The 11,332-nt window shown below is 39.3% G+C and overlaps 3 protein-coding genes across 11 annotated transcripts in view; 2 read left to right on the forward strand and 1 right to left on the reverse strand.

Moving 5' to 3' along the window:
- Positions 1-868, forward strand: part of LOC122888006 (thrombospondin type-1 domain-containing protein 1) — a 10,138-nt gene extending 9,270 nt beyond the window's left edge. For both annotated transcript variants that reach the window (XM_044221812.1, XM_044221813.1), the window contains one exon: positions 1-868. This exon is cut by the window's left edge and continues 620 nt beyond it. In XM_044221812.1, the coding sequence (XP_044077747.1) occupies positions 1-16 (16 nt within the window). In that variant the 3' untranslated portion in view covers positions 17-868.
- Positions 715-3,626, reverse strand: fgl1b (fibrinogen like 1B). Its single transcript, XM_044221826.1, has 9 exons — positions 3,303-3,626; positions 3,105-3,197; positions 2,567-2,834; positions 2,279-2,438; positions 2,029-2,126; positions 1,799-1,887; positions 1,583-1,708; positions 1,388-1,452; positions 715-1,117 (listed from the first exon to the last, which is right to left on the reverse strand). Exons 1-9 carry the CDS (start codon positions 3,306-3,308, stop codon positions 937-939), a joined length of 1,086 nt encoding a protein of 361 aa, XP_044077761.1. The 5' UTR covers positions 3,309-3,626; the 3' UTR covers positions 715-936.
- Positions 3,627-3,995: 369 nt separating this feature from the next.
- On the forward strand, positions 3,996-10,813 carry tpte (transmembrane phosphatase with tensin homology). 8 transcript variants are annotated; one of them, XM_044221818.1, is made up of 19 exons: positions 3,996-4,204; positions 4,899-4,991; positions 5,199-5,279; positions 5,375-5,422; positions 5,549-5,710; positions 6,246-6,365; positions 7,317-7,416; positions 7,596-7,659; positions 7,806-7,870; positions 8,102-8,162; positions 8,253-8,334; positions 8,486-8,574; positions 8,695-8,756; positions 8,839-8,919; positions 9,642-9,747; positions 9,836-9,933; positions 10,048-10,143; positions 10,253-10,323; positions 10,444-10,813. In XM_044221818.1, exons 2-19 carry the CDS (start codon positions 4,945-4,947, stop codon positions 10,544-10,546), a joined length of 1,536 nt encoding a protein of 511 aa, XP_044077753.1. In that variant the 5' UTR covers positions 3,996-4,204; positions 4,899-4,944; the 3' UTR covers positions 10,547-10,813. The 8 variants fall into 8 exon arrangements, with proteins under 8 accessions (XP_044077753.1, XP_044077757.1, XP_044077754.1 ...); XM_044221819.1 differs by lacking the exon at positions 3,996-4,204 and adding an exon at positions 4,211-4,510; XM_044221817.1 differs by lacking the exon at positions 3,996-4,204 and adding an exon at positions 4,211-4,394.
- Positions 10,814-11,332: the final 519 nt, after the last annotated feature.

An 11,332-nucleotide genomic window follows, 5' to 3' on the forward strand; every position in this document is an offset into this window, starting at 1 on the left:
AGGGGAGGAGGAGTAGAAAACACGTGTTTGTAGTACTGTACTACACCAGGAAGGAATTGCCATTGCCATTTACATTTATCCCTAACCTAAATCCTCTCTGCTATATCTGTGACTTTAACCACATCTTAACACAGACACTCATATCCTTGAAGATTGTATTGTGTGTTAGAGATTTACTGTAGGGAGTTTACGCATCTATGAGAAGGAGAGCAAAAAGTTGTTTTTTTTTCTTAAAAGATAGTTTCAGAAGATTCTGTTTCAAAGAAAAAGTTTTTCTATTACATTTTTTAATCAGAATTGTTTTAATATTTCAAATATTGATAGGGATTATAACTGAATATATTTTTTTCTTGTTCAGAGTATGACCATGTTCGAGTGTCTCTTTGTAAGTTTCTTTGTATATCAACTACTGGTACAGTATTTACCATAATAAGTCATTTATTTAACATGGTGTTGTACCTACATCTGTATGCACTGTTAAACACAAGCCCTATCAATGACAGTACTCGAAACACTACAGAAGACAGGTGATTCTTGTTCTACACTGCTGTTTTTATCGTGCTGTGAAGTCCCACTGTACAATACTGTTTAAGGACAATTTGAATGTGTGATACAAGCAATGTCAAGTATTTTCCATGTGTTTTTTGCAAAATGCACAAGTTAGAGCAATAGCATGTAGTTGTAACTATGATATGAAAGTCGGTGAGGCATTGCTGAGATGCTGTTTTGTTTTATTGTTTGAGTAATATACATTTTATAGAAAGCAATTCTTACAGGAAAACAGAAGATGCTGTACTATTGCCATTTGATAATAGTTTCAAATAATTAAGCAAAGTGAGAAATTCAAATACAAAGAATTTAAACATGACATCAGTCTTTGCCCTCATTTTTTTAACTTAATTCTGTATCACACAAGGGAAGATGACGCCTGGTGTTTTAAATTTCCCCTGCTCCACTACCCGTGACGTCCAAGAAAACCAGAGGCCGCACCTTCATGGTGGTGTGTCTAAGGGAATACCAAAGGCCTTTCCAGGTCCCCCACACCACACCATTGTCATACTGGCCCTTGTACTTCCCTGTGCGGTAGAACTTCCCATTTAGGTTGGCTGCATGACACCTGTAGATGGAAGAATAGTACACAATGTCAACGGTGTAACATTTTCCAAAAGACAAATTGAAGTGATTCAACCTTTATCTATTTTTATAGATTTTGCATTTGCTCAGGTGCACATTTTTTACAATAAATTGTAAAGAACTGTGTCCTTAGCTTGACCAGCATGATTCTTTCCATGGTTTAACAGGCCATGCTTGTGCAACAATCAAACAGAAGGAAGATAACAGACAGAGCAAGGGTAATTCACACTTGGATTTATTTGAAAGGTCTCACCTGTTGAACCACCATCCCGCCTTATTCTCCTGAGCACAGCTGCCTTGAAGGTAGCGGTCATTGTCCTGTCAATGACCACCATCATCATCATCAGTGTTATCACATCGTCATCATCTGCACATTGTCAGTAATCTTACAGTTATTAGCACCATAAAAAACCTTCTTAGAATGGTAAAAAGGGAATAGATGACTAACCTGATCTCTGGTGCTGAACTGCATGCCGCTGAGGCAAGTAGACCAGTGCTCCACCATCCCCCCACCACCAGTCAGAGCATCTCCAGCTTGCCCACTATACAGCTCATACTGAAGACGATACTTATCCTGGAATAGGCATTAGAGCAAGTCATGTTTGTTGGGGATTGCAGTTACTTCTGAGACCAAGAAACAGAACTGTAAAATTGTTCATCTTACGGCCTCATCAGTGATCCTGAAGTTCTCATAAAATGCATAATTTCTCTGTCCCTCCCAGTCCATTAGATCTATCTTCACCAGGTTCCTACCTTCAGGGCAAAGAAACATCAGAAACACCCCCCCGAAAAAAAAAGCAGCCAACCAGGCAGAACATTTAGATACTGTAGGAAATGGCCGCTTATAAAAGGAGATGTGAAACAGGAATTCTGAGATTTTTAATAATTTCTGACCTTCTGAGAGTAGGGAATAAATGTGCTCATTCCCCAACCAAAACTCATCATTCCACAGTTTGAAGTCACCAAAGCCATCTCTGTAGTCCACCCAGTCTCTAAAATGAGAATTAGGCAGATATTTTACCTCACATGAAACAGCTGTGTAAGTCAACACCTACATTGTAATCTGATGCTGCACTTTGCAAGGATTTTGGGACTCGTAATTTTCCCATACACTATACATGGGCTACTTTCTCTGCTTAAATACCTGTTGAAGTCAACTTTTCCATGCCGACGTCTCTGAAACACAGTCCATCCTCCTCCATCCTCCATGTCACAGTAGACCAAAACAGGCTCCTGGTGTGATTTGGGTCTGATGCGGTAGAAACCGCTTGGTGGTCTCAGTCTGTCAAACAGCTCAGAACAGTCTAGGAAGATAGATTTTCAGAATTCTCTCATGCACTTTAGGTTCTGTAGATTGCACATCTCAAACTGTAATTTTACTTAAAATAAACACCCAAACATTTCTATGATATGATGTGAGCTTTTTTCTTACCTTTGTCATGGACAATTAAATTGCCTGCTGGTGGAAGTGGTTTCATCAGTGTCATATCAGAGCTGTCTAATGTCCCACTGCTTTTGTGGATTACACCAGTGGCTGTGTCAGTTTCAGGTGTAGTATTAGACACAGCAGGTTGAAATGGCTGGAAGTATTTGTGCATCTGCAAGTGCTCAACTTGCCAAGTCCCAATTAAGAGTTTATTCTCCAGCTTCCTTATGCTGTGCTTGAGAGCTGCAACCTCTGGCCCGCATGAGTTAATTGCCTTAAAGGAGGAAAACCAATTTCTAGTTATATATGACGTCTCTACCCTTGTTTTAATACTATACTGGTACCCAGAGAGGGGCCTGCAAAAGCATAGGGCCGCATGTAAAGGCATCCACGAAACAGATTTTATTTATGTGGAATTTCTAGAAATGACAGTTCTTTAACAGCCCTGCCTGCTTTTTGAACCATACATTTTAATTTTTCAATGTCAATACAAAAACAAAGAGAGATATCCTGAAGCTCTTAAAGAGTAGGATAAGCTACATACTGAAAACTGTGTAGAAGAGGCTGGGCACACCAGAGCCAACAACAGCAACACTTGCATGGCTTTTAGGAAGACGTCCCTTGCTGCAATATCAGTCTGAAATTATAAACACAATATAGATTAAAGATTGAAGAATAAACAGATACAGATCAAGAAACTACAGCCTTTCAAACTTTAAAAATCTCGGCACCGCAAGCCTACCTTCATTTCACAACGCCTCCCCTTGTTTTGTCCAGGTTCAGTGTTCTTTTCCTCTCAGTATTATTTATAGGCAGGGCAGGTTCTGCATGGTCCACATTAGAGGATCCAGACTCGACCAACCTTGCTAAACACTGAACTCGAGCCAGTTTGTCATTTTCCACCTCTTTCAAGTATTCTAGTATTTGGATAGAGTAGCTGATCCCAGACCTGCAAATGGCCTCGAGGACAGAGAGTGTCGAGAGGACTCCATTCCTTACATACCAGAAGTATTGATTTATGTTGATTTATCATTGTGCTGCCAAAGGACATTGTGTCTCCATTAAACAGAAATTACATTTTACTACGTCATTTAAATGTTTTTATTTTTTTGGGCTGTGTGTTGTCTTTGAATTTTTCTACCATGACTTTGAAAACCTGTTTTTGAAAAGAGCTATTTAAATACAGTTTATTACTGGTGTTATGTACTACCGGTTATTGTTTTGCCTCAGTTTGCAGTGTCTTTCAACTTTAATTTAGCCTTTCCCTTCCTGGGTTTTGCCAAAATTGGATTTTTTCTAACGTTTCACACATTCAGCTGAAAAATATAATTTCCCCAAATGCTAATTATTTACAGATTTTGCTAATAAAAAGCAAACCTCCAACACGTTTTTTTTTGTCATGTAACGTTATACCTTGCCGCTATTGTTAAACTTTGCAAACCAGTTTAGAACTTTGGGAATGCACGTTCAATTAAAGCCAGATGTTACAGAGATGAGGGAGATGTGAGAGGGCAATAGCAGCCTGTTGGTCTAAGCTTGCTTTTTAAGATAACGCTAGTAAAGTAGTTTAAAAAAGATACGCACAGGCAGCGTATGGTCAGGCTTAGTCAGTTGTGGTGTGTGAAACTGGGCCGAGGAGGAAAGGTGAGTAAAAAGTAACGAGTAAAAAGGGGCTGAGGTCCAGGAAGTCCGAAACCGCTACGTTTGCGAAAACGATGAGGAATATAACGTTAGTGGATGGACAGGGAAAAAAACTACCCGGTTAACCTTTGAACCGCCTTCCTTTGTTTTCACAAGAAGTCACAAGACAAACTCCCGAATGACAGTTCTAACGGTAAGCAGGCGGTGCGAGTTTAGCTAGTTTTTTCTGGGCTAATTTGGTGTCAACGGGTTAACAGAGGACAGGACTGTGGGAAGGTGCTTGGCCCCAGAGGAGCTGGAAAGCGGCTGGTTTGTGTTGTTAAATCTAGCTGGTTGTTTTCATTTTTCTTCGAGGTAATAATGAATCCCGAATACTTCACTTTCTTAAACGGTTTGCTAGCTAATTTCTTGCTTGTGGGTTTTGCATCAACGGCTAATCAGAACACTGGTTGCTATGTGATTAACGCTGGATGCTGATGGTAAAAGTGTTTGTGTTTAACGTTTTGTTTTTCAGAGAGTGGATTTGTGTGAAAGACTGGTATGACGAGATTCAATATTTCAGGACAGGACAAGTTTTTGTCCTCTAGCTTGTCTTTCCCAATTTATTTATTTATTTATTTATTTTTTATCATTGTAACTTTGGAGCAACATGCTGAACAAGGGAGTAATCTTTTTACACTCTTCTTTTCAAATGCAGAGACTATACACGTTCAGAAACAAGCGAGAAGGAAGACACACACATCATGTCCTCTGTCTATTTCAGTCCAGGGTCAGATTCAGGTGTAAATGGGTGAGGAACATAAATTAACTAACATGGGAAGATGAACCTTTATTCTGTCTGTGTGGATTTTCATGTGAATCTTTACTGCATGGTGTACTGTTTGAACTGTTGCTTTATATGTGAATGTGGTGTTGTTGTTTTGCAGAACACTGTGTCTTTTCAGCCTGATTTTTTTTTATCTTGTTTATGTTATCTATCTTTCTGTCTATCTATTAGAAACATTGCAAAGATGGAGGATGCTAAAGTGGAGATTGATGATGGAAAGGATGAGAGTGTGGTACCAGATACAATGTATCAGTAAGTTTACACAGCTTGGACTGCAGACAGTTTATACAACGCTTTATTCAGACACACATTTACTAGCAAGCATTACTTTCTGTCCTCTTTTGCAGCAATATCCGGAAGAAGATAGCACCTTTTGTTATGTCCTTTGGATTTCGGTGAGTGCGTTTTGGGAACTCCTTTGGAGAGATATTGGGTCATTTAGAGTGATAATTTCCAATGATGGTTCTTTCCTGCCTGGTAGTGTTTGATGATGCTGAACTTTATCTGTCTTTTTCCTCCAGTATATTTGGAGTGATACTGATCCTAGTGGACTTTGTGCTGGTGATCGTGGATCTTTCCCTGCCAGCCAAAAACAAAGAGGTTGGGGACGCATTAGAGGCCGTGTCCCTCACAATCTCCTTCTTCTTTCTCCTTGACGTTCTCCTGCGGGTCTATGTGGAGGGGTGAGTGAGAAAGGAAGGCCTTGCATGCAGCAGTATAGTAGTATAGCCACTTCCTAATTATTTGCTGACACTGTGTTAGGAGGGGGTTACTTAAGGCACTGGTTTGTGGCATTGCTATAACAGATTGCAATATGCACCCAATGTGCAATATGCACCCAATGTTCAAATGTAGTTTACCCACTTCTTCAGTTATCGCTGTACAACTGCTTGCTTGTGAATGTGAGAAATGTTTTAAAAGCGTGATGCAAGCATTCCCAGAGTCCTGTGTCAGCAGAAATCAAGTGTATTTAGCTGTTAAACAGGAAGTTATGAAGAGGAAACTGGACAGGAAATGTATGGCATGTATTGGGTTGGTTCTTGGGAAACCCTAATGAGTCAGAATACTAGTACAGTGTCACTGAATAAATGCTCTACTACAGTAATGTTTTTCATGTTAATTAAGATCCAGGCACATTCTATTAGTTGCATGATCTGGGCAATTTTCTCAGCAGCATGTTATTTGTCTCATGTTGTGCTTAACTGACCACCTTTTTAGGTTCAAAGTTTACTTTGGCTCCAAGCTGAACATCATAGATGCCTGTGTTGTGGTAGTCACACTGGTGGTCACCATGATCTACACCTTCACTGACCTGTCAGGACCCAGTCTCATCCCCAGGTAACTGCTTTCCCTTGCATTCTCAGCTAACAGATATTTAATATTACTAGAGATGGCTCATACAGTTGTGTTAGACATTTGGTTTCTTTGTAAAGAATAATATTAGTACATGGAAGCTCTGTGGGGTCTGGAGAAATATTTGAACTTGGAGATTCATTTATAATGATGCTCAAATTGATGCTCTGCTGATTTAAAGCCCCTGGCCTGCACGCCCATAGTCCATCCACACAGGTGTTTACATTTATATTGCCTGATTAGACCTCATCTCAGGGCGGTGTACAAACTGTGCATAATTAACATCTCCCGCACTCTCCTGTTAGTTTAGTTGCACCTGTTAGGGTGGGACAGTTTACACCTTTGTCACTCTTATTACTCCATAGAGTTTGGAGACAGCAAGTAATTCCCAGATTAGCTCCACCCACCTTCCACCTGACTAAAGGTCTAATCAAACAGCGTAATTGAAAACACCTGTCCTTTTCTTTTGGGCGCTCTGTTTACTGTAAATGTGTTGCAAGGGTCAAGGCAATAATAATGCCATTGCTTCATTTTTGTTAATGTAATAAAGATATTGTGAGTTGTGATACACAATTCATCTTTCTAAACTTTTCATATCAAGCAGAACAAAAAATTTGTATTTCAATGAAAATTTCTGTTTAACCTCAGACTGAACAATCAATGCAGGGAACATCAAAACATTATTTAACATTTTGCGTTCATAAGCCATATTGAGAATATACTGTTCTATCTATCCTAATTAGTAATGTGATATTGATTTCAACCATATTGCCTAATCACAGTGCGTAGTGTGCCATTGACCCTATTATTGTTTTATAATTTTTTTTTAGAAATACCATATAATAATGTTGAGTACATTATACTCAGCGCCATTTAAGATGTCAACATTTGTTTAATGATTCATAAGTATATATTTTTTCATTCATTCTTCATTAGGGTGGTGACGTTTCTTCGTTTCCTGAGAATTATAATCCTGGTGAGGGTTTTCAGACTAGCAGCTCAGAGGAAAGAGCTGGAGAAGGTCACCAGGAGGATGGTAAGTTCATTACCATGGAAGCATGGAAAAGTGTGTATACCTAATTTAGCAAAGTTCGTTGGAGTCTTCCGGAGAATGTCTTCTGTTTAGCAGAGAATTGCAGCTGTGTAGAATTAGGGCTGGCATCAAGAGAGAAGATGTCTACTACTTCCTGATTATTGACTTGCTATTTTTCTCAGGTTTCTGAGAATAAGCGGCGTTATCAGAAGGATGGGTTTGACCTTGACCTTACCTATGTCACAGGTAGTTGTTACATGCTGTATAATGCAAAAAAAAACAAAAAAAACCACCATACATGCTTGTCAGAAAATACATCTGAAATAGATGACTAAAAATTACACCCTTTTAAGAAGTGGAACATTTGTTTGCATCTTTACCCACTTCTCTAGACCGCGTCATCGCCATGTCTTTCCCCTCCTCCGGGAAGCAGTCCTTCTACAGGAATCCAATCAAGGTAAGTCTGACACAAGCTGGCACATTAAAATCCATCTCAACATGCATGAGTCCACCTCCATTACTCACTTTAGATGGTTTCAACCTAATTACACTCACCACTTTCAGAATGAATCCATTAATATGCAGTACACCATTGTTACAAGGAACTTCCAACATAAAGTAGACCCACAGACCTATAGTATACACACACGTAAGTGTTTTAACCGACTTCTCTTCTCTTTCTGTGCAGGAAGTGGCGAGGTTCCTAGACACTAAACATGAAGACCACTATAAAGTTTACAACCTGTGCAGTACGTTGGCACCTCCTCTCGTCACATGTACTGTATTCCCTTTTTATGTAGAACCACACAAACCATTTGAACATCATCTTTTGTTTCCAGGTGAGAAAGGCTACGACCCCCAGTTCTTCCACTACAGGGTTGAAAGGGTGTTCATTGACGACCACAACGTCCCCTCCTTGGAGTGAGTCACATTTTCTGCTGCAATGTGTCATTTTTGTTTCACCTCTCCCTTTTGCTTGTAATTATACAGAAGCACTTTAGATTACAGCTACACAAGAGTGCCTGCCAGCTTAGCACAATGTCTTTATCATTGTGTGTTCTATCTGTCTCAGGGACATGCTGAAATACACAGCAAGCGTGCGGGAGTGGATGTCTGCTGATCCCAAAAACATCATTGCTATTCACTGTAAAGGAGGGAAAGGTGATGCCAAAGACATTAGATTGGTGTACAGTTGTTGAAAATGTGTAAGTCTTAGTTTACCCTTTGCTGACTAGGTAAAACTCTTACGTAATTCCATAATGATACTGCTCTCTTTCACAGGACGCACAGGTACTATGGTGTGCACCTGGTTTATTGACAGTGACCAGTTTGAGAGTGCACAGGTACGTCTCTTTAACTTTGAGATTTATTCAAGCGAGGGTTAATGAATTTTGAGACTTACATTGATCTCTGTTTTTTCACCAGGACAGTCTGGAGTATTTTGGTGAGAGGAGGACAGACAAAAGTCGGAGCTCCAAGTTTCAAGGAGTGGAGACTCCCTCTCAGGTACGAACAAACCACTCAGGAGCCAAACTGAGGGTTTTTTTTAATAGAGGAGCATTGCAATAGCATTTATTTAAAAAATGTTTAGGACTACACTTAAAGCCTCTTAAAGCAGAATTTGAAAACAATTCTGACTGGCGCCCCCAGTGGTAGTATCAAAAATTAAACTGTGGCAGACAGAAGTGGTGAAAGCAACACATAGAAAGGACACATTTTCACACACATAATTTTTCTACAAACAACTTATGCCATCAGAATAATTTCAAAAATACTGCAGTCACATAGCTTCTACACATAGTGGCTTGAACGTATGATTGACAAAAGTTGAATGGAGTATGGCGTCACACTATTATTGGCTGTGTCAGTCTTTTTATATTACTGCATATCTTTTTAACATTAAGAACATTATTGCAAAACAGTAGTTAAAGTTACTATATTGCTTATCACCTAGTAGTATCATCATTTACCATATACTGTATATAATTATTCATATATGTACGTACAGTATGTTTCATACATTTTCTAACATATACACATACTATATATACGTATGCATGCAGGGTAGGCCTATATGCTTTTTTCCCCTGAATCCTTTGCTATAAGCTTATGATTAATCTTGACAGTTTAAGATTTGAATGCATTGTCAGTGGGAAAATGAATATGAGATTTCCTCATAAAAACTTGTTTTAGATGTTTTAGCTCTGTTGTTTCTGTGGGAACCACAGAGCCGGTACGTGGGGTACTATGAGATCATGAAGTCCAAGTTCAACAGACAGCTGCCTCCACCTAAAAGCCTCAGGATCAAGAGCATCCGCATCCACTCCATAGCAGGTAAAACCCAGCAAACCAGTACGTAACTTTATCCTTGACATATCTCTTTGTGCCCGTGGTAATATCAGATTTTTTTGCTTGTACCCAGGTGTAGGTAAAGGTGATGGCAGCGATCTCAAGGTGAAGATAATTGTGAAGAAAGAGCTGGTATTTCAATGTGTGTGTGCCAAACAGGAGAACTGCACTGTAAGTCTCACACACTCAGCACACGCACTCATCAGGTCATACTGATTCATTTGTTGAATGGGTGATTAATGCATTTCGGGTGTGTTTTTTATTTATTTATTTATTTTTTTTAAGGTATTTCCTGATGTGGGCAGCAATGCAGCAGTCATCAGCCTACAGGATGGGCCTGTGGTTGAAGGGGATGTGAAGGTCATGTTTGAATCAAGTGCTGTGAGTGTTTGCATTTACACCTTTTAAACTACATATGAAAGGAAAGCTGATGTTTAGTCTGATTGTCCTATGATTGAATTTATCTTTTTGTTTTCATCATGCTCTTTAGGGTCTGCCGAAAGGATACGAAGATGTTCCATTCTACTTCTGGTTCAATACCTCCTTCATAGAGCATAACAAGTATGTTTCTGTTGCTCTGATGCAATTATTTCTGTAGCTCTTGACTCAAAAGGTTTCATATTCTGCTTTGACATTAGTGACATTTGACTGAACTCTGCGTTCCTTCCAAATTCTCCACAGGCTGTTTCTACCCAGGGAAGAGCTGGACAACCCACACAAACCGAAGACCTGGGACCTGTACAAGGAGGACTTTGGTGTCACTATGTTCTTCTCAGAACCATAATAAAAGCCTTTTAGAAAGATAAGAGGATAAAATCGCTTGTTACAGTTGTACATTTATTGATGGATGGTGAGCAGAGATTGGTAGATTGAACACTAACTGAATAAATGACAAGAATGTTCAGATGTTGTATGCAGTGGGGTCCTCCACCGAATCAAATCATATAGAATGCAGTGTTGCTCTGATGAGTCGTGGCACTTAAACTGAAATTTAAAATGAGGGATATGTGAAGAATTAACCATTAAATAACAAGTCATGTCTTCCAGTGAATCACTTGTGTGCGTGGTGACTCTTTTGGGTGTCCTAAAATAAAAATCTGAAAATGAATCAAAAACATTTGCACCTGATGAAATTATAATGCTGAAAGGCTGGGCTGTATTTATCTTTGACACAGTCCATTTCTTTAGTCTTTAACTACTTTCCTGTGCTATTAATTCATCCCCTCTGACCTAGTCCATTTGAAACTAGCTATGTTTCTAATGTACCATGTCTAACTACTACTAAATGCACTAAGTGGTTTATTAGTGAAGGTAATCAGACCGAAATGTACTCAGTGGAAACCACAGACCAGTTTCAGAACACAGGGTGACACTTACAAATGTGCTCAGAATAGACGTCACAGCTCCACCTTGAGTTAGTTTTGGAGGCAGCAGGCCTGTCTTTACTGCGTCAGTTAATATAAAAAGGTAGTGGGCCTTTTCTGAGCTAAGTGTTATAAATCCATGATGTACCTGCTTCACTGAGGTGAATACATCTGAAAACATCTTTATTACACAATATTTTTACCTC

The sequence above is a fragment of the Siniperca chuatsi genome, linkage group LG14 (genome assembly GCF_020085105.1).
Source record: "Siniperca chuatsi isolate FFG_IHB_CAS linkage group LG14, ASM2008510v1, whole genome shotgun sequence".
Classification (NCBI taxonomy): domain Eukaryota; kingdom Metazoa; phylum Chordata; class Actinopteri; order Centrarchiformes; family Sinipercidae; genus Siniperca; species Siniperca chuatsi.